The sequence below is a fragment of the Hyla sarda genome, chromosome 10 (assembly GCF_029499605.1).
Source record: "Hyla sarda isolate aHylSar1 chromosome 10, aHylSar1.hap1, whole genome shotgun sequence".
Lineage (NCBI taxonomy): Eukaryota > Metazoa > Chordata > Amphibia > Anura > Hylidae > Hyla > Hyla sarda.
In genome coordinates, this window is record NC_079198.1 from 136,898,762 (window position 1) to 136,924,298 (window position 25,537).

Here is a 25,537-nt window from a genome sequence, read left to right on the forward strand (position 1 = left end):
GCAAGACCAGGTAGGGGGAATGACAGGAGAGAGCCGCCAGCTCTGAAACTCTCCGGATGGAAGTGACCGCAATGAGGAAGGCCACCTTCCAGGAAAGGAAGCGCAGAGAAATGTCCTGGAGAGGCTCGAAGGGAGTACTCTGCAAAGCACTGAGAACCAGATTCAGATCCCACGGGAGAGTAGGGGACCTATATGGCAGAGCCGCATGAGCTACGCCTTACAGAAAAGTGGGTATGTGAAGGTCAGACAAAAGGGAGCGCTGAAAGAGAATGGAAAGAGCAGACACCTGACCCTTAAGGGAACTGAGAACCAAGCGTTGTTTCAGCCCAGACTGCAAAAAGGAAAGAAGGCGTGGAAGGGAGAAAACAACTGGTGAGAAGGATTGAGACTCACACCATCGAAAGTAGGACCGCCAAGTACCTTCGCAGAGGAAGACTTGCGTGCCCTGATCATTGTGCGGATCACCTGGGGAGAGAACCCCCTGGCCCTTAGAACCACAGTTTCAACCGCCACGCCATCAAATGCAGTGACAGTAAATTGTGGTGGCAAATGGGGACCCAGAGCAGGTCGGGACGAACTGAGAGGTGCAGTGGTACATCGGCCACTAGGCGAACAACGTTAGTGTACAACACGCACCTGGGCCAGTCCAGAGACATGAGAATGACACGTCCGGAGTGCCCAAGAGGTTGCAGATTTCCGCAAACACCTCTGGATGAAGAGACCACTCGGCGGGGTTGGCCGAGAAGCAACCGAGGAAGTCCACCTCCCAATTGTCCACCCCCGGTATGTGAATCGCCGAGATGGAGGGAACTCTGAGTTCTGCCCTGAGCAGGATCCTGGAGACCGCGGGGGCTGCGAGTGTCGCCCAGGCAATTGACATATACCACAGCCGTGGAGTTGTCCAACTGGACACGAACAGGACGATCTGGAAGAAGTCGCTCCCAATAGAGGAGGCAAAGGTAAATTGCCCAAAGTTCCAGGATGTTGATGGGTAGAAGAGCTTCCTGGGAGGACCAAAGGGCCTGGACCATCCGATCCATGAACCACTCCCCAACCGCTAAGACTGGCATCCGTCGTAATGACCTGCCAGTGGAGGGCCAGGAAAGATGGTCCCTGTCAAAGAAGAGGAGACTGAAGCCACCACAGGAGGGACTGGCGAATCCTGGGGGGGGGGGGAAGAATTATCCTGCTATCGAGGGAAAGTGGTGACTTGTCCCACTAGGACAGAAGAGTAAGTTGAAGAGGAAGACAATGAAACTGGGTGAAGGGTACGGCCTCCATGGCCACCACCATCTTGCCTAGGACTTCCATGCAGAACTTAATGGAAACTGGAACAGGACGCCGGAGAAGACAAAACTCCTGTTGACAAAGAGCGGCGCTTGTCCAGCAGGAGCCGAACCCGGGCGGTCACCGTGTTGACTTTGAGTCCCAGGGAGATCAGAGACTGGGGCAGAATAAGGTAGGACTTTTCCTCTTTGACCACCCAGCTGAAATGGGACAAAGTCTGAAGAGTGAGAAGGAGACTCCTGATTCTGGTACCTGGTTGGAGTCTTTATCAGTAGGTCGTCCAGGTAGGGGATCACGCAGGATGACGATCGCCACTGCCAGGACCTTGGTGAAGACCCTTGGGGCCATGGCCAGGGCAAAAGGAAGGGCCACAGACTGAAAATGGCCCTCCAGAATGGCGAAACTGAGATCGCACTAATGAGCAAGAAAAAACCGGTATGTGAAGTCTCGGATATCCACTGAGGAAAGAAACTCCCCTTGATCGATGAATGACACCACTAAATGGAGTGACTCCATACGGAAATGATGCAGGAGTAGGTGGCAGTTGAGGAGCTTCAGATCCAGGATCGGATGGACGGAACTCCCTTTTTTGGTGACGGAGAACAGGTTTGAATAGAACCCTGAAAAAACTGGGACGATCACTCCCTGAGCGAGAAGGGTCCGAAGTGCAACCCAAAAAGCCGCTGCCAAGGAAGGAGAATGAGGAGGTCGGGATAAAAAAAATCAGATAGCCGTCGAAAAACGACATCTCGGACCCGAGAGTCCTGCAATTGGGCAATCCAAATGTCACGGAACAGGGACAAACGACCTCCCACCCGAAAAGAATTTGAAGGGGTTGACAGTGCATAATTGTATGCCTGTGCCCCTTCATCGCATATGGGGGAACAGTGAGCGCCATGCTCCTGAACCCCCACCTAAAATCAAGGAAATAAAAAATAAAAAAAAGAGAGAGAAAAAAAATAGCTAAATACACTTCCCTGAACTAAAAAATGTAAAAGTAAAAGACCAGGTCTGGAGAACTCTAGACCTGTGTCTGCCTCCTATGGACATTAAGCTAAAACTGGTAGCTCAGAGTCTGTAGGCGGGGTATATTCTGCCAGGAGGGGCAGACTCTCTTTTTGTTGCCTATCGTCAGCAAGATATACCCACGTGTGTCCCCCAATCTCTGTGTCCCCCAATGGAGCCGAACGAGAAAGGAGACATGAGGATTAGGCAACTTCATCATAATCGGCTAAAAACATGTAAAAAAAAAATTAACCAAAAAATAAGTTTAAAAAAGCCTTCCCTCCCCCCCCCCCCAAAAAAAGTATAAGGTCAAGTTGCTATAATATTGAACCATTTATTTATTTATTTTTAATAGAAAGGTTGTGTGACACCACATGTGAAAATTGAACTAGCAGCTGCATCTATTGTCATTCTGCTTTCCTAAAGTACAGTGATATAGGAGAAGTAATGCATCTCTACACCGGGCTTTCCCGCATTGTGGCTCTTTATCTGTTGCAAAACTACAATTCCCAGCATGCCCTGAAAGCTTTCTCTAACCGGTAGCTCTCCAGCTGTTGCAAAATTACATTTCCCAGCATGATGTGACAGCCCTCTGACTAGTGGCTTCTAAGTTGCTGCAAAACTACAACCCCTAACATGCTCTGCTAACCTTACTCACACCAGCATGCCCTCAAACTTCAGGACCCTGGGAAAGCTGGGTGATCACTGAAATGCAGATACTTAAAAAATGGGCAAATATAATTTGTTTTCATTGAATGAATTAACAGAAGATGATTACTAAAGAATTTATATATACTAGATATTTTCTTCTTCTATCTCAGAGGAGCTGACGCTAAAACCTCTACAGAGAAATGTGCATTGAGGATAAGTTGGTTACTGGAATAAAAGGTTCCTGATATTTTCCTATAATCGTGAGTTCCATAAAGCTGTTAACATTCACAGCGATATACATGATATTGTCCAGAACAGAGCTGCACGCTTTCCATTGTGTAACACATTTGCTGTGCAGAGATTGTTCAGAGTTCCTCAGCTTCAGGCTATGGCTGACTGCAGGTTCCTTACTGGACAGGAAGTCTGCTGTGTGTAGGAAAATATCTTCCCCCCCAGTCACAACTATCTTCTGTTCTGACAAGATCCTGAAACATTTACATATATATGTGTGAATGTTATTGGCAACTTTTGTGGAAGTCAAAATAAAATTCAAGTTGGTGTTCCTAATGAAGGCAGCTGCTCATATCCCCCCAAACCAGGAAGATTTTTACCTTCCAATGTCTCCAAGTCGTTCTGTCCAGGGACACCCTGTTTGTCGTCTTCGGAGGAGGAGGTGGTATTGGTGGAGGACTCACACTTCCTCTTTAAAGCTGGGATGTTGTAGCTCTCCAAATACCTGCAAAGAGAGGAACAATGGAGGCATTACATAAGTTATATATCTACATTTAATACATCACTACTCCAGAGCTGTACTCACTATTCTGCTGGTGAGGTCACTGTGTATATACATTACATTACTTATCCTGTACTGATCCTGAGTTATATCTTGTATTATATTCCAGAGCTGTACTCACTATTCTGCTGGTGAGGTCACTGTGTTTATACATTACATTACTTATCCTGTACTGATCCTGAGTTATATCTTGTATTATATTCCAGAGCTGTACTCACTATTCTGCTGGTGAGGTCACTGTGTATATACATTACATTACTTATCCTGTACTGATCCTGAGTTATATCTTGTATTATACTCCAGAGCTGTACTCACTATTCTGCTGGTGAGGTCACTGTGTACATACATTACATTACTGATCCTATACTGATCCTGAGTTATATCCTGTATTATACTCCAGAGCTGCACTCACTATTCTGCTGGTGAGGTCACTGTGTACATACATTACATTACTTATCCTGTACTGATCCTGAGTTATATCCTGTATTATACTCCAGAGCTGTACTCACTATTCTGCTGGTGAGGTCACTGTGTACATACATTACATTACTTATCCTGTACTGATCCTGAGTTATATCCTGTATTATACTCCAGAGCTGTACTCACTATTCTGCTGGTGAGGTCATTGTGTACATACATTACATTACTGATCCTATACTGATCCTGAGTTATATCCTGTATTATACCCCAGAGCTGTACTCACTATTCTGCTGGTGGAGTCCCATTATGTATATTTGACAGGCTCGAAGTTACAGCCGGTAATGCGGCACAGAGCCTTAATCACCACTTTGATGGTTTCTAATGGAGACCGTAAACAATCTTGCTGTTACACAACCTTATAACAAGCTTAATAGGCTGACATTTGGACTCCCCCAGGTGACTTTGATTTGCATATATAAAGATCGGTGTCCGGGCACGCTGAAAGTTGTAGTTTTGCAATATCTGGTGGTCCCCAGTTTGTAGACCACTGCTCTATTCTGCGGATAGGACAACCTATAACCTATAAAATCAGTAAAATGCTGGAAACACCACTTACCTAATAATACTGTCCACACAATTGATCTGCTGGTAGGAGGGGATGTGCTGTCCCTTCCTGGAGGCGTCGCATGATGACGCTGCTTGTCTGTCCACTATCACATTCTCCTGATTAGGTCTTAAGAAAGTGTTTTGATGAGGTTTGGCTGCACACAAAAAAAAAGAAGAATAAATCATATGATCAAGTCATCCATTCCTCATTACCTAGCCAACTAGTATATTATAAATTTACATTTTTTTTTTTTATCATATCCTGACCCTTCTCGCTGTCTCTCCATTAGGGATCGATCGATATTGATTTTTTAGGGCCGATACCGATAATCTGTCACCTTTCATGCAGATAGCCGATAACTTATACCGATATTTCGGTATAAGTTATTGGCTATTTGAAACAGCCCCCCCCCCCCCCCCCCCCCACGGCGAGGCAGAAGCCGTTGCAGATCAACAAATTAAAGTGGGTGCTTTAAATCATCAATTAACTGCAGCGGCTTTTGAGGTGCCAGAGACCGCCGCCGCTGCCCGCTTCTCTCCACCTGCCTGTCATGGGTCTAACAACCAGAGTTGCCCCATCGCCTCCCCCTCCCCCATCCCCTGCCCACATACTGCCGCCTCTGCCCACATACCGCCGCCGCTGCCCCATTGCCTCCCCCATCCTCTGCCCACATACCGCCGTTGCCCCATCGCCTCCCCCCATCCCCGGTGTCATAATTACCTGTTCCTGGGGGTCCGCGATCCTTCTGGCTCCATCGGCGTCCTGCGCTGTCACTGTGCGTACTGACGGTAACGTCGCATTGGGTACGTCACTCGTCATTACGCAGCGCACAGCAACAGCGCAGGAGCCAGAAGGATCCCGGACCCCCGGGAACAGGTAATTGTAACACCGGGGATGGGGGGAGGCAATGGGGGGGCTGCGGCGGCAATGGGTGGGGCATTATCGGCATATTGGCAAGGTAATTGCCGATACCGATAATGTCCAAAATCGCGATTATCAGACGATAATATCAGCCAAAGCGATAATCGGTCGATCCCTACTCTCCATACCCAATAAGCAAAACCTGCGCTCAAATACACCAACAGGTGTAATTTTCCTACAAAAGCCCTTGGAAGAGAAGACTAGCAAGACGTAAGATGATCTGGTGTTTCTTACTAGGAATAGCTTTTATATTGCAAGGTTAAGGGTAGAACTTGATGGATTCTGTCTATTTTTTTTAAACTTTAACAATTATATACTTAAGAATGAATGAATGAATGAATGAATAAATATGCTTTACATGAATACTCCTATTCTAATTTACCACTAGGTGGAGCGGTTACACATTTTTAGAATACCAACAGGGGCACCAACAGTAAAGAAAAAAAAATAATAACAATGGAGAGAATTTACTAAAGAATCATCTATAGACAGGATAATGAAAAGTATCTCATTGGATTGTGTCCAAACATGGGAAGCCCCAGTGATTATGAAAACGGTAGTCCCCAGGACACCATGGTAGTGGACTCCAAACTGTGGCACTCCAGATATTTCAAAACTCCATCTCCCAGCATGCCACGGACAGCAGTTGTAATTTTGCAACATCTGGAGCTCTACAGTTTGGAGACCCCTGCTTTATGGAACATATAAAGATAGCTGAAATAATGGAGTTGAACACCGCGCATTTCCAACCATCGCTCTATTCAACCAGTGGGACACACATGACTCTGTCCTTGTGCTAGGTGATGGTCCACCAATCAGCAAGCACCTCCCTTCATCAATTAGACACTCTCCATTTATCCAGCAGAAGTGTCCTTCATGAGACGACCCAATTAAAAAGAGAACGTAGGATAGAATAAGATGTCATTCCCCTCCAGATCATTAAGAAATTGCACATTGATGAGCAAAATAACCCTGCGCCAAAATGTGCAACCCATGGTAAGTTTCTCCATAGTCCAGGTGGGCATTAAGTGGGCATAGGCTTTCTATGGGGGCACCAATCAAGATGCCAAACACGTGGACAATTCACACTGCGGATATGTCGCTGAATCTCCGCTCGCGGAATTAAGCGAGCAGAGATTCAGCCTGGCAGCGGACACTGCGCCGTCACCATTGACAGCTATGCAGACAGCTATGCAGTACTTGCGGACTTCCGCACAAAGAATGAACATGTTCTTTCTTTGCGCAGAACAATTTCAGCTGCGGAATTCCGCAGTGTGAATGGGTCTCGTGGAAGACCCATTCCCACTGATGTTAAAGTTCCCTGTGCAGAATTCCACAGTGTTACCATACTCTTACCATGAGGGTAGCAGTCCGGTATGCTCACCTTTCTGAACCGCTTTGTCTAGCACCTCCCGTCTCTTGGGCTGAGGTTTGTTTCTTGTATCGATGTATACCTGCTGTCCCATGTTCTTGATGCGGTTAATGTCTGTACACACCTGCTTTAGAGTCATCTGCAACAAAAATCATCAAAAAGAGTCACTTAAAAGTAAATGGCCCATAACACATTTACACTTTGTAGCATTAGACTGAAGAAACTCTCCACAAACTGCACCGTCATACGCCACCATGTCAACAAACTGTTCCCATTGTGAGAAAGGAGGTGGAGGGGAGGACATTACTGATCTTCATGCTTGTGTGTGCGCATTATAATTATATAGGTATATCTACGTGTTACATGAAGACCATAGGAATGTACTGATGTCACTGCTACAGAATACATTATATATTAATATTCAGAGATGTCAACAGTGTAACATGACTCATAGCAAGAGCGTTCTATTATAGAGAATATTATGTTAGGGAAAGGGAAACGTGTCTGGAAAGACCTTGGAGATTTAAAGGGACTCTATACAAATAAAGCATTGCATGGTAGCTAAAGAAATCAATAGGTGTAATGCACAGAAAGGACAGAAGGGGAGCAATTTTTGTTGAGGCTTAGTGTATTAAATTAATATCCCCTGACAAAGCAGACACAAAGAGTTGTTTAAAGGGGTACTCTGATTGAAACATAAAAAAAAAAAATAAATTAAAATCAACTAGTTAATTATTCTGTTAAAAAATCTTAATCCTTCCAGTACTTAGCTGCTGTATGCCCCACAGGAATTTCTTTTCTGTCTGACCACAGTGCTCTCTGCTGACACCTCTGTCCATGTCAGGAACTGTCCAGAGCAGGAGAGGTTTTCTATGGGGATTTGCTCCTGCTCTGGACAGTTCCTGACAGAACTTAAGGAGTAAGATTTTTATTTAGAAGTCATTTACAAATCGGAATAACCTTCTGGCACCAATTAATTTGAAAACATTTCTCTCCCACCGGAGTACCCCTAAGGGTACGTTCACACGAGTGGATCGCCAGCGCGTATTACGCTACAGATCTGCCGCTGAAGGACCGCTGTATGCTGCCTTTACAGGTGCCTGCTCGGAGCGGCAATACGCTGCTACAAGCAGACACACTAAAGCGATGTGCAAGTCACCGTGCATGCGCTGTGTACTCGCACACATCGTGGCCGCTCCCCCCGCTCTATGTGCTAGGCCGAGATCTGCCACGATGTGCGAATATACTGCGCATGCGTGAGGCAAATCCCACATCGAAGTGTGTCTAGAAGCAGCGTATTGCTACTAGGAGCAGGCACCTGTAAAGGCAGCATACAGCGGTCCTTCACAGGTGAATCCGCAGCGTAATACGCGCTGGGGATCCGCTCGTGTAAACGTACCCTTAAACGGGTTCTGTACTTGCCATAAATGGATTATGCAACCCCTGTAAATCCCACCATTAGAGACATATTGGAAAAGTATAAGAACCTAAAATGCATTGAATAATACTTACCGGTTCTTTGGGTGTCTCATCCACGCAATTTCCATTGGAATCACTAGACGAGGCGATGCTTATATAATGCTCGTAAGAACCGTTGCTTCCCAGACTCCCGTAGCCGCTGGACCCATTGTTGTGAACAGGCTGCATAAAAAACAGATTAGGGACAAAATGTCAATGATATAAAACCTAACCAAACTATACCTGAAGGTAACAGCGCACAACACTGTACAGGAAACTCTGCTGCGTGATCAACGTAAAAAGATACAAGACATTATGGTAAAAACCTATACCTGGCCGCCATCTTACAAAGTACAACATGTTCTGCTGTATGCGAGGACAACACGCTGTGTATATAGTAACCAAGTACTAATGTGCAGGGATCTGTATAAGTGTAACAGACATATACAATATAGTAACCAAGTACTGATGTGCAGGGATCTGTATAAGGGTAACAGATATATACAATATGGTAACCAAGTACTGATGTGCAGGGATCTGTATAAGGGTAACAGATATATACAATATGGTAACCAAGTACTAATGTGCAGGGATCTGTATAAGGGTAACAGACATATACAATATGGTAACCAAGTACTGATGTGCAGGGATCTGTATAAGGGTAACAGACATATACAATATGGTAACCAAGTACTGATGTGCAGGGATCTGTATAAGGGTAACAGACATATACAATATGGTAACCAAGTACTGATGTACAGGGATCTGTATAAGGGTAAGAGACATATACAATATGGTAACCAAGTACTGATGTGCAGGGATCTGTATAAGAGTAACATACATATACAATATGGTAACCAAGTACTAATGTGCAGGGATCTGTATAAGGGTAAGAGACATATACAATATGGTAACCAAGTACTGATGTGCAGGGATCTGTATAAGGGTAACAGACATATACAATATGGTAACCAAGTACTAATGTGCAGGGATCTGTATAAGGGTAAGAGACATATACAATATGGTAACCAAGTACTGATGTGCAGGGATCTGTATAAGGGTAACAGACATATACAATATGGTAACCAAGTACTAATGTGCAGGGATCTGTATAAGGGTAACAGACATATACAATATGGTAACCAAGTACTGATGTGCAGGGATCTGTATAAGGGTAACAGACATATACAATATGGTAACCAAGTACTAATGTGCAGGGATCTGTATAAGGGTAAGAGACATATACAATATAGTAACCAAGTACTGATGTGCAGGGATCTGTATAAGGGTAAGAGATATATCCAATATGGTAACCAAGTACTGATGTGCAGGGATCTGTATAAGGGTAACAGACATATACAATATGGTAACCAAGTACTGATGTGCAGGGATCTGTATAAGGGTAAGAGACATATACAATATGGTAACCAAGTACTAATGTGCAGGGATCTGTATAAGGGTAACATACATATACAATATGGTAACCAAGTACTGATGTACAGGGATCTGTATAAGGGTAAGAGACATATACAATATGGTAACCAAGTACTGATGTGCAGGGATCTGTATAAGGGTAACAGACATATACAATATGGTAACCAAGTACTGATGTGCAGGGATCTGTATAAGGGTAAGAGACATATACAATATGGTAACCAAGTACTAATGTGCAGGGATCTGTATAAGGGTAACAGACATATACAAAATGGTAACCAAGTACTAATGTGCAGGGATCTGTATAAGGGTAACATACATATACAATATGGTAACCAAGTACTAATGTGCAGGGATCTGTATAAGGGTAAGAGACATATACAATATGGTAACCAAGTACTGATGTGCAGGGATCTGTATAAGGGTAAGAGACATATACAATATGGTAACCAAGTACTGATGTGCAGGGATCTGTATAAGGGTAACAGATATATACAATATGGTAACCAAGTACTGATGTGCAGGGATCTGTATAAGAGTAAGAGACATATACAATATGGTAACCAAGTACTGATGTGCAGGGATCTGTATAAGAGTAAGAGACATATACAATATGGTAACCAAGTACTGATGTACAGGGATCTGTATAAGGGTAACAGACATATACAATATGGTAACCAAGTACTAATGTGCAGGGATCTGTATAAGGGTAACAGACATATACAATATGGTAACCAAGTACTGATGTGCAGGGATCTGTATAAGAGTAAGAGACATATACAATATGGTAACCAAGTACTGATGTGCAGGGATCTGTATAAGGGTAACAGACATATACAATATGGTAACCAAGTACTGATGTACAGGGATCTGTATAAGGGTAACATACATTTACAATATGGTAACCAAGTACTAATGTGCAGGGATCTGTATAAGGGTAACAGACATATACAATATGGTAACCAAGTACTGATGTGCAGGGATCTGTATAAGGGTAACAGATATATACAAAATGGTAACCAAGTACTAATGGGCTCAGCTCGGAATAATCCAATCACATTAGGATACAAATGAGAAGCCACTGGGCCTCCAATATGGAGTGCAGCTGTAGTCTACAGGCCCCCAAGATCAGACTGTTTTCCCATTAAAGATGACATGTCCATTCTTTTAACAAGTCTATTTTAGTAAAAATTTGTATTCTTTCTGAAATAGTTCACCGACATATTTTCTTAAACAGGCACTGTCATTCTCAAAAACGTTTCATATGTTGTACAGTGGGACAAAACAGTATTTAGTCAGCCACCAATTGTGTAAGTTCTCCCCCTTATAAAGATGAGAGGCTGTAATTATCATCATAGGTTATAACCTCAACTATGAGAGACAGAATGAGAAAAAAATATCCATAAAATCACTTTGTCTGATTTTTAAAGAATTTATTTGCAAATTATGGTGGAAAATAAGTATTTGGTCAATAACAAAAGTTCATCTCAATACTTTGTTATATCCCCTTTGTTGGCAATTACAGAGGTCAAACGTTTTATGTAAGTCTTCACAAGGTTCTCACACACTGTTGCTGGTATTTTGGCGCATTCCTCCATGCAGATCTCCTCTAGAGCAGTGATGTTTTGGGGCTGTCGCTGGGCAACACGAACTTTCAACTACATCCAAAGGTTTTCTATGGGGTTGAGATCTGGAGACTGGCTAGGCCACTCCAGGACCTTGAAATGCTTCTTACGAAGCCACTCCTTCATTGCCCGGGTGGCGTGTTTGAGATCATTGTCATGCTAAGACCCAGCCATGTTTTATCTTCAATGCCCTTGCTGATGGAAGGAGGTTTTCACTCAAAATCTCATGATACATGGCCCCATTCATTCTTTCCTTCACACAGATCAGTCGTCCTGGTCCCTTTGTAGAAAAACAGCCCCAAATCATGATGTTTCCTCCCCCATGCTTCACAGTAGGTATGATGTTCTTTGGATGCAACTCAGCATTCTTTTTCCTCCAAACACGACGAGTTGAGTTTTTACCAAAATGTTCTACTTTGCTTTCATCTGACCATATGAAATTCTCCCAATACTCTTCTGTATCATCCAAATGTTCTCTAGCAAACTTCAGGCAGGCCCGGACATGTACTGGCTTAAACAGGGGGACACATCTGGCACTGGATGATTTGAGACCCTGGCAGCGTAGTGTGTTCATGATTATTGCCTTTGTTACTTTGGTCCCAGCTCTCTGCAGGTCATTCACTAGGTCCCCCCCACCCCCGTGTGGCCCCAGATCAAGGGAGATTATCAGTAGTCTTGTATGTCTTCCATTTTCTAATAATTGCTCCCACAGTTGATTTCTTCACACCAAGCTGCTTGCCTATTGCAGATTCAGTCTTCCCAGCCTGGTGCAGGTCTACAATTTTGTTTCTGGTGTCCTTCGGCTTTGTTCTTGGCCATAGTGGAGTTTGTAGTGTGACTGTTTGAGGTTGTAGACAGGTACTAAGTTCAAACAGGAGCCATTAATACAGGTAAGGAGTGGAGGACAGAGGAGACTCTTAAAGAAGATCAGGTCTGTGAGAGCCAGAAATCTTGCTTGTTTGTAGGTGATCAAATCCTTATTTTCCACCATAATTTGCAAATTCTTTAAACTTCAGACAATGTAATTTTATGGATTTTTTTCTCATTATGTCTCCCATAATTGCAGTATACCTATGATGAAAATTACAGGCATCTCTAACCTTTTTAAGTGGGAGAAATTGCACAATTGGTGGCTGACTAAATACTTTTTTGCCCCACTGTACACCTTGGTGTTAACAGTTTGGTGGGGAAACAACGATCTAGAGATTGGTTGGCGATCCCATTAAAAAGCTAAAAAAAGGAGAGTAATGCATATACTATATGAAAGAGGATGAGAGACATTGAGGCTCGGAAAGGAGTGTCGCTCTACAGAAGTCTAGCACTTGGAAGCGGTCACATGTCTGAAGTGGAGTGCGGGATTCTGTAATATGGAGGCACTAAAGAGCCATTTTCTTTTCAAGAGCGAAGAAAATTCACCCCTTATTGATCGCTGGGAATTCTGAAGTGAATAGGAGATGATTATTATAGAAGGAAAAAAAAAATCGTTATTATGGCGGTCGCTATCCAGGGACTGTGTGTTGTCTTACAGTAATTAAATGTAAATGGTGTACTTCAATAAGAGTAAATCAGATACAGGAGACTATGGGAGCATTCTAATATTTAGCTCCGTGTTTCCCAACCAGGTGCCTCCAGCTGTTGCAAAACTACAACTCCCTGCATGCCCGGACAGCCTTTGGCTGTCCGGGCATGCAGGGAGTTGTAGTTTTGCAACAGGCGGAGGCACCTTGGTTGGGAAAAAATGAAATAGCTAAATTCTCATCAGCAACACCCTGTCCTGGGTGCCGGCTACACTAAATATGTGGGGGCCCAACCACTGGGATCCCCATTGATTTCCAGAATAGGGGACACTAGTGAACTCCCCATAGCCAAAAGGCCATTGCTATGAGGAGTTTAAGTGTAAGGCCATGTTCAACTGATCGATTTTGTGCGGAAGGTCCACTGGGAAAACACGAGGGGGCATGCCGCACATTTGACTGTTCCGGCAGTGTTAGGACTGCTAGGAAATGCGCCGTCTTATAGACGGCAATAAATTTCCGAGCGGAATACACAAAAAGCATGGACAGTACTGTTCTTTCCGCCATAGAAATTGCGTCGTGTGCACAGTGCAGCAGAGTCCCACTGAAATCAGGAGAAGTATTTCCTAGCAGATTATTTCCATGGAATGCTGCTAGGAAATTCCACTCTGTGAACATGGCCTAAGAGTGATGACAGACAGCAGAGTTCTTAGAAAGGATATCAGAAAGTTGTCAAACTTTTCATCAGACACCGGTTAAAACTTTATTTAGAAATTAGAAATACAATTAAAAATACACCGAGAGCATAACCCAAAATTGCATCTCAAAGAACCGAATTTGGAAGCTTTCAACTCTTAATAGAAATGGTCTATGCTTATGGATTTTGTGTTCTCATAAGCTCCCGTGTGGTCAACACATGTCCCATTGTATGCAAAAAAGACAAAGCAACTTAAAGAGAAAAGAGCCAGAGGCAAAACAACAAAGCCTAGTAGCATTTCTGAATGTCAGCGCAGACCGCTCATACACGTCCATGTGATGGCATTGAGTCATTCTGGGCTCGGATAGGTCGGTGAAATGGGTCCTGTGTAAAGGGACTGGGCACCAGCTGCCTGGTGCGGCAGAGCGGTGATGTAATACGCCATTCTTTCCTGCGGCGGCAAATTACCTGTCACAATGATGCTGGAGGAAAAAGGAACAATGGAGGACCTTTCAGAGACTGCCTGGAAAAAAAATTACCTTGGCCTAAATAAGACCCCCCAGACCCATTCTCTGCTCCTGTTATTTACTTGTTTACATAATCGCTTCTTCTCGTAAACGCCACAGATAAGTGGAGAAAAAAAATAACTACATCCTGACAAACATCTTACACTGATAAATGGCTGAACACTGAGCAGAGCCAAAGACAAAAGGGTGAAGATTGAGGAAAAGAAAGCTGCAGGAAGAAGGAGCCCACTCCACTCCCAAAGTTAAACTTGCCTAGACACCCCCGTCTCAGGGACTTGAACAAGTCAAATGCAAGACGACCCCCAAGGATCTTAGGTAAGTATGACTGAGCGGGGAAGGTCAGCAAACCTTCTTGTGGGCAAAAAAGCAGGAGTTATTGTTTGCATATTTTCTACCAATAAGGCTGAAGATTATATTTAATATCAATATAACAAATGATGGATGGCACTTACCAGCAGAAGTTAGCTTCTTTATTGAGGGTGCAGTATATAAAACATATAACACGGGAACAAGGACGATTTTCAGCCATTTCCGCCGTCCACACTCCCCTGCATATTATGTTTTGTGCACCACACCCGCAATAGGTAGATTTTTTATGCTTACCATGAAATCTTTCTCGGAGGATCCATTGGGGGACACAGACCGTGGGTATATTGCTGCTGCCACTAGGAGGTGCTGACACTAGGCAACAAGAAAAGGCGACCCCTCCCAGCAGGATATACTCGCCACAGGCACCTGAGCTAATCTGGACCACAGCCACCTGCAACACCTTGTGACCCAGACAAGCATCAGCAGATGCAAAAGGTATGTACCTGGTAAAACTTTGTAAACAAGCAAAGACGACCAGGTGGTCGCCTTTTAAATTTGCAAGGCTGAAGCCCTGTTGCGGAGAGCCCAAGAGGCTCCGACAGAACGAGTGGAATGAGCCGAGACCCTGAAAGAAGGAGTCTTCCCCACTGCAGCGTTAAGCTTCGTAATGGCAGAAAGGATCCTCCATGAAATGGTAGCCTTCGAAGCAGGAAGCCCCTTACTACGACCCTCCGTAAGCAAAAAGGAGTCACACTGGCGAAAGGAAGGAGTGACTGAGAGGTAAATCTAAACAGCCCGTACCACATCAAGCCCATAGAGCAAACGTTCCCTGGGATGAGACGGAGCAGGACAAAAAGACGAAAGGACGATGTCCTCATTTAGGTTAAAGGCGGCTAAGACCATATGTGAAAAGGACAGAACCAGATGAAAAACAACCTTGTCCTGGTGTAAGACCAAGTAGGGAGAGCGGCAGGAGAGTGCTGCCAACTCCGAAACCCTCCTAATAGAAGTGACCACAATGAGGAAGGCCACTTTCAGGGACATTTCTCTTCGTCTTCCTTCCTGCAGAGGTTCGAAGTGACTTCCCTGCAGGGCACTGAGAACCAGATTGAAATCCCAAGGGGGAATAGGGGATATGTAAGGTGGAGCCGCATGAGCCACACCTTGTAGAAAAGTCCAGATGTGAGGATCAGACGCCAGGGGATGCTAAAAGAGAATGGAGAGAGCCTAAACTTGTCCCTTAAGGGAACTGAGAGCCAAGCGTTGTTCCAGTCCAGACTGTAAAAAGGAAAGAAGTCGTGGGAGAAAGAACATAACTGAAGAAAAGGAGTGAGATTCACACCAAGAAAAAAAAAAAAAAAGACCACCAAGTATGGTGGTAAATCTTCGTAGAGAAGGGCTTGCGCGCCTTGATCATCGTGTGAGCTACTTGGGTAGAGAATCCCCTGGCCCTCAGGACCGTGGTCTCGACCGCCACACTGTCAAATGCAGCAACTGTAAATTGGGGTGGCAAAAGGGGCCCTGAGAGAGTAGGTCAGGACGAACAAGGAGGCGCAGTGGCACATCGTCCACTTGACGAACGATGTCGGCATACAACGCCCACCTGGGCCAGTCCGGAGCCAAGAGAATGGCGGGAACGCCCTCCACTTTGAGCTTCCTCAGGACCCTGGATAGGAGAGGAAGAGGAGGGAAGAGATAGGGGAGGGCGAAGTGCGACCAGGGAATCACCAGGGTGTCCATGGCTAGGGCCAAGGACTACGCCACAAAGCGATGAACTTTCTGGTTGTGGCGGGACGCAAAACAATTCCATGTCCGGAGTGCCCCAGAGGTTGCAGATTTCCGCAAATACCTATGGATGAAGAGACCACTCGCTGAGGAGCGGCTGAGAATGTCCGCCTACCAATTTTTCACCCCTGGTATGTGAATCGCCAAGATGGAGGGAACTCTGAGCTCCGCCCAGTGAAGGATCTTGGAGACCTTGCCGATCACCGCTGAGCTGCGTGTGCCCCCTGGCGATTGACATATGCCACATCTGTGGAGTTGTCCGACTGGGCACGAACAGGACAAGTGAATAAAAAGGAGTGGGCTCCAAATAGGGGGCTACAGAGGTTTAGAATCCTGAGAAAGGCTAGAAACCTGAAAAAGGGAGAGAAATACTCACCTTGTCCTAAGAAAACTTACCTAATGAAGTCTTCAGTCAGCTAGTAAACACCTGCATCATGCCGGGTTGAAACAGCAAGATGAGCAGGGAAGGTAGGGGGACCCGGACCCAGAGGTACAACCCCAGGTGCTGACTGGTGACGAGAAGGGGTTGGCAGTGCATAACTCTATGCCTGTGCCCCTTCTTCTTTGTAAATGGGGAAACAGTGAACGCTATGTTCCTGAGACCCCACCTAAAAAGAGAGAAATAAAAGGGAGAGAAAATTCTAACTATACATCCCTAAACCCAGAAATAAGAAAAATAAGCAACCAGGTCTGGAGAAGTCCAGACCTGTGTCTGCCTCCTACTGACACTAAGCTAAAACTGTTTAGCTCAGGTGCCTGTGGGCGGTTATGATCTGCTGGGAGGGGCAGACTTTTCTTGTTGCCTAGTGTCAAGCCTCCCAGTGGCAGCAGCATATACCCACGGTATGTGTCCCCCAATGAAGCAGACCGAGAAAAAGTATAGTAAATATGAAACGCATATCGGGGAGCACGCATGCTGGAGATGCCTGAAAGGGGTTCTGAGTTTGGAAAGTTGACAAAAAAAAAAAAAGGTACCAAAGGGGAAGAATTTAGACTATTTTTTGCCTAAGACTGTTTCCCAACCAGCTGTTGCAAAACTACAACTCCAAGGAGACTTCGGCTGTCTAGGCATGCTGGGAGTTGCATGCTGGGAGTTGAAGAAATATTGCATGAAACAAAGTTTGTAAAAGTTAACAAATTCTATACAATAGACCATACCTGCAAAAGAACTTTGTAGATCTGTCCCTGCAGTTCTCTAATTTCCTTGTCGACGTTGCCGATTTCTGTGCTTCGTGCAGCAAAGACGTCTTCATTGAGGGGACCCCTGCAAAGAATGAGGTAGAAATGTTCATCACTGTTAAACTGGATGATGTTGGAAATCACCCATTAGGGGGTCACTATTACATACAGGGCTATTACAGGGAGATTGTCTATCTGGGATTAACCCTCTTAAATCAGCTCCTTGCCAGGGAACCTGCTGCTATTGGATAGTAGTGTTACATGGCATCCACTGAAGAGTGGAGGATAACCGAGACCTCCATAGAGAGAAAGATAACCGCTTGCCAAATATGTATTCAGAATGGGGAGGGGAGATAAGCTGCTGCCCCACTCTTCTAGTGGAAGCTTCTCTCCAACATGCCTTATTCCTCTCTCTCGACATTATCTGTCGAGAAATTTAGGACGCCTCATACACATAAGATCAGTGTTTCCCAACCAGGGTGCCTCAACCGGTTGCAAAACTACAACACCCAGCATTACCGGACAGCTAATGGCTGTCCGGGCATGCTGGGAGTTGTAGTTTTGCAACAGCTGGAGGCACCCTGGTTGGGAAACACTGCATTTGTCGGTCATTTGACGCTTCTAATAGGTACGGGGGACTCAAATGACCTCTTGAAAGACACTTACGTTCTGACTTTGTGCCGACCGATTATAAACGCCACTTTTCTACTCCAGGGGTTGACGAAACTCGACCAGCTGGTGTCCAGTGTGATGTAGTCACCGTTCTGAGTGCAGAATCTGATTGGAGAATGCTCGAACGGAGGCTGCCCGGCATACTTCAGGACTAAAGAGAAACACACAAAACGTATTATTGTCTATACAGTACCCTCTCTGTTAAATGACAAGGCAGGAAAACAGGCAGCGTGCAATACAAATGAATACAGTAGGACATGAAACAGAGGAGACAAGTCTGTGCTTGGGAATATTGTGCCATAATATATATATATATATATATATATATATATATATATTTTTTTTTTTTTTTTAAGTATTTATTTAAGTTTTGCAATTAAAGATAACAAACATTGCCAACATGGCAAGATATCAAAAACAAAAAACAGAGAGAACAGCACTCCCCAGGGGACCCAGTGAGCCTCAGTAAACAATAGGAAGGACATAAGGCACACCAAAAAGGATCAGCAATGTGCATAGAGGGCGACCCCGTTGTGCCATAATATCATGATATGTTGTGGATATTTTTTTCTTTATTTTTTATTTTTTGATTTTTTTATAGAAATTCAGAAAAACCTACTTTATAGTGAGTTATCAGGGTTATCCTCACCTCCACAGAATAAGTCATAAATGACTTGACAGATGCAGGATCCTCTAGGACCAGAAAAACTATTTCTTTTTAAAACAGCACCACATCTGTCCTCAGGTTGTGTGTGGTATTACAACTTGGCTCCCTTCACTTCAATTGAACTGAGCTGCAATACCGGACACAACCTGAGGGCAGGTGTGGAGCTGTTTTTTAGAGCAAATCAGCACTTTTTTTTTCCAATCCTGGATAACCCCTTTAACCCTAGAGTTGAGGTCCTTTAAATCACCACTTTAAATAACCTCAGTCGGGTGAAGTGGTATATGGATTAATGGGGGGAGAATGAATAGTGAGGCCCTGCTTGAGCTGGGCATGCACACGCGCCAAACTTTCTAGATCAGAGCGTGAAACTATGCAGAAAAATCAGCATGTGTAACAGATCATTGTGGGTGCCAGTACAGGGACCAAGATGGATCAAAACTTATGACAAGTCTGCATGACATGTCTTAAAGGGGTACTCCGGTGCCTAGACATCTTATCCCCTATCCAAAGGATAGGGGATAAGATGCCTGACCGGGGGAGTCCCGCCGCTGGGGACCCCCGTGATCATGCACGCGGCACCCTCTTTGTAATCAGTCCCCGGAGAGTGTTCGCTCCGGGTCTGATTACGGGCGACCACAGGGTCAACGGCGTGTGACGTCACTCCTCCGCCCCTCAATGCAAGCCTATGAGAGGGGGCGTGATAGCTGTTACGCCCCCTCCCGTAGGCTTGCATTGAGGGGCGAGCGTGACGTCACACGGGGGGCGGAGGTCACACGCCGTTGGCCCTGTGGTCGCCCGTAATCAGACCCGGAGCGAACACTCTCCGGGGACTGATTACAAACGGGGTGCCGCGTGCAAGATCACGGGGGTCCCCAGCGGCGGGACTCCCGCGGTCAGGCATCTTATCCCCTATCCTTTGGATAAGGGGATAAGATGTCTAAGCACCGGAGTACCCCTTTAAGTATTTTTTTTAAATGACAGTAAAGCTTTAAAACACTGCTGACCCACTTTGATGCTCTCCTTACCGCGCCTATTCTTTAGATAATGTAACTGGAGAACAGGGGCCTTTTATGAAAGGAAATTATCCACATCTATCCTGATATTACAGCTTCACATGAGATCGCGCACGTAATCGCACCAGCAGATTTAACAACATCTCTGCCAAGAAAGCAATCCTTCCATTTTTATTTTTTTTTTTAAATACACATTTCATCCAGCTTACTTTTCCTATGCATGGCCAGCATTAAAGGACGATCCTCGGGGTGCAAATACATTAAGACGGAGGTTCCGACCAAGTCCTGGGGCAAGTAACCCAATAATGGTACGGCTCTGAAAGAAATTAAACATCAATCAAAATGCATAAAGGGAGACCCTGGGGCAGTGTTTCCCCAACCAGGGTGCCTGCAGGTGTTGCAAAACTACAACTCCCAGCATGCCCGGACAGCCAACGGCTGTCCGGGCATGCTGGGAGTTGTAGTTTTGATACATCTGGAGGCACCCTGGTTGGGGAAACACTGCCCTAGGGTTATAAGGGGTTAATTCTTTCTGGGTCCATGAGCCATCACTATTCACAATGTCAGCTGAGTAGCTTGCACATCATGGTTGTGGTGGCTTCAGGAAAGGTTATGAGAGGATTCACTTTCTGGAGAAGTAATTTCTTCTCACATACAAAAATGGAAAACAACTCACCGATCGTCTACCTCAAGGAACACGCAACCGGGTGTATGGGTTGTGGTAAATATCCGCTTATCCAGGGGAATTCTGGGAGCTGCAATAAAAATATACACCAAGTTTATAAAGCAGGTTCCTATAGGAAGGATAATTCAATGGATGGCGATGATCTCTATCATGTTAAAGGGGTACTCCACTGGGGAAAAAAAATATTTAAATCAATTGGTGCCAGAAATTTAAAACAGATTTGTAAATTACTTCTATTTAAAAATCTTAATCCTTCCAGTACTTATTTATCTGCTGTATGATCCACAGGAAGTTATTTTCTTTTTTTAATTTCCTTTCTGTCTGACCACAGTGCTCTCTGCTGACACCTCTGTCCATTTTAGGAACTGTCCAGAGCAGGAGAGGTTTTCTATGGGGATTTTCTCCTGCTCTGGACAGTTCCTAAAATGGACAGAGGTGTCAGCAGAGAGCACTGTGGTCAGACAGAAAGGAAATAAAAAAAGAAAAAAAGAAAAAAAAAGAAAAACTTCCTGTGGATCATAACAGCAGCTGATAAGTACTGGAAGGATTAAGATTTTTTTAATAGATGTAATTTACAAATCAGTTTAAATTTCTGGCACCAGTTGATAAAAAAAAAAAAAAAAAAAAAAAAAAAAAAATGTTTTCCAGTGGAGTACCCCTTTAACTGTTCTCCAGGATGGTAGGTCCTTCAGCTGGCCATATATTTTAGAGTGTTGTCTGCTCAACATGGCCGAATGCTATATTTTCTGATCCCCCCCCCCCTGGACACAGGGCCCCATAGACAACACATTGACTTTTTGACTCACCCTCATATCCTGAGTGAATCTTTTCCACTAAAGCGAGACAACAAGGCTCGGGCTCGACATCGGGAGAGGTGCGGACTCTGACGCTGTATGGAGTTATCCGGTAGGGATTGTATCGGAGTTCATGATCCCGGTCTTTACCACCCCTGAAATTTAAGGGAAACAACACTTTTTACATTGCTCATTCCCCCTAATGTAAAATCGCATAAACTAAGTTAAAGGGGTATTCCAGGCAAAAACTTTTGACTAACATGTCAACTTTATGATGCAGACATAAAGTAGACATATTGTATTTGTGAATAAATATATAATTTATTTGGAACATCCATTTTCCTTACAAGCAGAGAGTTTCAAAGTTAGAAAAATGTAAAATTTTCAAAATGTTCATGAAATCTTTGAATTTTTCACCAAGAAATGATGCAAGTATGGACGAAAATTTACCACTATATTAAAGTAGAATATGTCACGAAAAAACTAAGTAAAAGCAACTCAGAGTTATTAATGCATAAAGTGAGGGTGGTCAGATTTGCAAAAAATGTCTGTGTCCTTAAAGCAAATCTGTCATCAGTATCACCCGCCCTAACCTGTCATACAGACTTGTAGTGCGGGTGATACTGATCGAAATGATACTTACAATGTCCTGAATGGACCAGCCGTTGGGCCGTTATTGCCGTTTTTCTTTTTATGTAAATGAGGTCCTTGGGGCATGGGCGGAGCTAGGACCGGAGCTCCGGGCACCCCACGTGATCTTCTCCTGGGTGGGTGCGCCACCCGGCTCATCAATATGCACGGCCTCCCTCCCTGCTCTCATGGCACGGCACATGCGCCGCTCCCAGAGTACACTTGGAAGCGCCATCAGTTTTAGCCTCACTTGGCTGAAATTGACGCCACCTCTGGTTGTATTCTGGGAGCGGCGCATGCGCCATGGCGAAAACCTGTCGCAAGGCCGTGCATATTGATGAGCCAGGCAGAAGATCACGTGGCGTGCCTGGAGCTCCGTTTCTAACTCCACCCATGCCCCAGGGACCTAATTTACATAAAAAAGAAAAACAGCAATAACGGCCCAACGGCTGGGCCATTCAGGACATTGTAAGTATCATTTCGATCAGTATCACCTGCACTACAAGCATGTATGACAGGCTAGTGTGGGTGATACTGATGACAGATTTCCTTTAAAAGGGGTTAAAAAGTCCAATCGTCCCCCCCCAAAAAAAAAAAAATAATAATAAATATTTATGGCAGTGTTTCCCAACCGGCTGGGAGTTGTAGTTTTGCAACATGTGGAGGCACCCTACCTTGGGGAGTAAAGTTTCAGCATTATGTATCTGATCTACATAGCAGACAATACCATTACATTACACTGCACTGTAGCGGCTGATGTATCTGATGGTCAAAATAAAAAAAGGTTTATTTTAGGAATTGGCGATCTATTATTAGCCAGTGTCTGTTTTTGCATAAAGACTGGAATCGTGGACTCTTATCACAGCGATAAACAAGGCTAAACACGACGGCCTCGGATCTCTTCAGCTGAAGGTCGGCTCCATTGTTATCCATTATTAAAGGCTGCAGGCGCAAAATATTTGTGAAACGTGTCTCTGCCACTTACTGGCGTATGATTATGTAAGACGAGGGGGGGGGGGGGCACAGTGTTCGATGCAAAAACATTGCAAGTAATTGTCGATTCTCTTCATTATAGAATGTTATGTTTGGGAGGGAAATCATGTTCAACGTGTAATGGGAATCAATAACGGCGGCTCAGAGTGTTACTGCAAGTACACAAAGCCGGTGCCACTTATCTGTCCTTATTGTTCTCTAATGAGCCGACTAGTGCGGCCAGAGAAAAGGATTCCAAGAAGAGAAACAAAAGTCCAATTAATCCTGTTCGCTTAACAGATTGGAGTAAGCACAAGTCCAGCGCTACCGAGCCACGTTCTGCCTCCAAGGCGTAAGCGGCAACGGGCAGTGGGGATTAAAGAAAGGTGGCGCGACATAAAACGACTCTGTAAATCAAGCTTAATCACTATGAAAAAGTTCCATAACTTTCTATTTAATTTTTTTACATTTTCAAAGATCTCTGCTTTCATTTAGTGAATGGGGTTTCATGCACTGTGAGAATCCGCTAATGAACCAAAAAAAAAAAAAAAAAAAATCATATATAATATATAAAAAAGAAGAAAAAAAATAAAAAAAATAAATAAAAAAAAACACTTCTCTAACCCATTTTGATTTGGCCTCTGCTATTAATTTTGCAATCAAGCTGCCTATGTTCCAAGCATTGCATCGGACGGTTACGGGAGGACAGAGCTCCCATATATATGTATATATTTAAAAAAAAAAAAAAAAAAAAAAAAAGGGAAAATTGATTTTCCACTAACACCCATTTTTAAAAAAAAAAAAAAAGAGAAGAAAAGAAAAGAAATTTTATATATATATTAAACAGAACACAAAGTCCTCCTGCAATCAGCGATCAGCTGTTATCTATAGGTAAAGCTTTGCAGGAAAATTTTTATTTCCCTGCAGCGCCACCGCAGGGGAAATGAAGCATTACACAGTGTCTATTCACATCAATGGGTTGTCTGTGTAATGCAGGACAGGTCCTCCCTTAATAACTAATATAAAAGATTCCAATAAGATGAAATTATTTTCTAACCCGGACATCCCCTTTAAAGTTTACACCCCTGCCGACTAACATGTGTTTGATTTTAGATTTATTATTATAATTTTTTTTTTTCTCATTCATTTCAATGGTTTAGTGTCCCTTGAAGACCAGAATTAAAACTCTCATGTTAAGTCGTTCCCCTGCTGTGCCGAGATGTTGACCCCTTAAGCTGGTGACATTTTGAGCAAGATAAAAATGAACTGTGCAAATTTCTAGTAGCAAGTCATTGCTCTGTGAATGGCGGAACATGTGACTGAGGCAAATCGTTTAACAGCAATTACTGTTATGTAATCACATTGATGAGACAAAGAGCCGAGTGATCCAGCCACAGTGAACAACTGGGATTGCAGCGTGCAGTATTTTCTATGCTGGTGTTCTCCAATCTGTGGCTCTCTAGCTGTTGCAAAAGCAGACATCTCCTCCGGTAATGATGGCAGTTGTAGATTTGTAACAGCTGGAGACCCCCAGGTTAGGCAAACACTGGTACAATTTTTTTTATTTTTTTATGACAGACATGGTGTCATTTTAATAATGTCCACAAGGTGTCAGTACAACAAACATCTCAATTTGCTGCATGCTGTAAAACTGAATTTCACTGCATTACACAGACAATCCATTGATATGAATAGACACTGTGTAATGTCTTCTTTCCCCTGTGGTGGTGCTGCAGGGAAAATAATTTCCTGCAAAGCTTTCCCCACAGATTACAGCTGATCGCTGTGGATTGCCAGCAGGAGGGCACATTGCAATCTGTTTATTATCAACATATATATTTATTTATTTACTATATATCATTTTTGTTAATTTTTTATGGGGCGGGTGAAGTTAATTTTACGATTTATTTATATAAATCGCACGACACAAGGATTTTATTATGCTTAGACCCCCTCAGGACCTGCATAAGAAAATTCTTGTGTCGTGCACGTTGTACCACCATTTCTATAAGTCAGTGTTTTCCAATCAGTGTGCCTCCAGCTGTTGCAAAACTACAAATTCCTTCATACCCTGAGATGAAGGCTGTTGTTTTTGCAATAGCCGGGGAGTCACGGCTTGGGTAACACTACTTTAAAATCAATGAACAGAAGAGAAAGAAGGAGATTATATAACTGGAATACCCAGAATTCACACTCATTACCTACAGCAGTCGGCCTCCGCTGTATAAAATCTGACCTTACACAATTATTTCATGCTCTGCTCAGCGTGCAACATTATAAGCGTCGCTTAATTAAGGTCGTGCATGGATTAGGCAGGAAATAATTAAGTAATATAAAACAACGAGAGACCACCGCCCAGCACTGAGGCAGCCACTGCCGTCGCAACTCATTAGCTGATCTACATTGGATATTTGTTTGGACAGGAGGGGCACTAAGAGGCCGTATACAAGGAACAGACTGTGCAGGATAAGAGCTACAGTATAATAGACCACAATGGGGGAATACACCTGTGGTTGTCTA

At 44.0% G+C, this 25,537-nt stretch overlaps 1 protein-coding gene across 3 annotated transcripts in view; it reads right to left on the reverse strand.

The window, feature by feature from the left end:
- PER3 (period circadian regulator 3) overlaps nucleotides 1-25,537 on the reverse strand; it is a 69,040-nt gene that overhangs the window by 15,173 nt on the left and 28,330 nt on the right. For all 3 annotated transcript variants that reach the window (XM_056542386.1, XM_056542385.1, XM_056542387.1), the window contains 9 exons: nucleotides 21,428-21,570; nucleotides 20,613-20,691; nucleotides 20,146-20,252; nucleotides 18,251-18,407; nucleotides 17,564-17,669; nucleotides 8,569-8,697; nucleotides 7,069-7,195; nucleotides 4,773-4,917; nucleotides 3,555-3,679 (listed from right to left, as the gene is read on the reverse strand). In XM_056542386.1, the coding sequence (XP_056398361.1) occupies nucleotides 3,555-3,679; nucleotides 4,773-4,917; nucleotides 7,069-7,195; nucleotides 8,569-8,697; nucleotides 17,564-17,669; nucleotides 18,251-18,407; nucleotides 20,146-20,252; nucleotides 20,613-20,691; nucleotides 21,428-21,570 (1,118 nt within the window). The remainder of the gene's footprint in view (nucleotides 1-3,554; nucleotides 3,680-4,772; nucleotides 4,918-7,068; nucleotides 7,196-8,568; nucleotides 8,698-17,563; nucleotides 17,670-18,250; nucleotides 18,408-20,145; nucleotides 20,253-20,612; nucleotides 20,692-21,427; nucleotides 21,571-25,537) is intronic.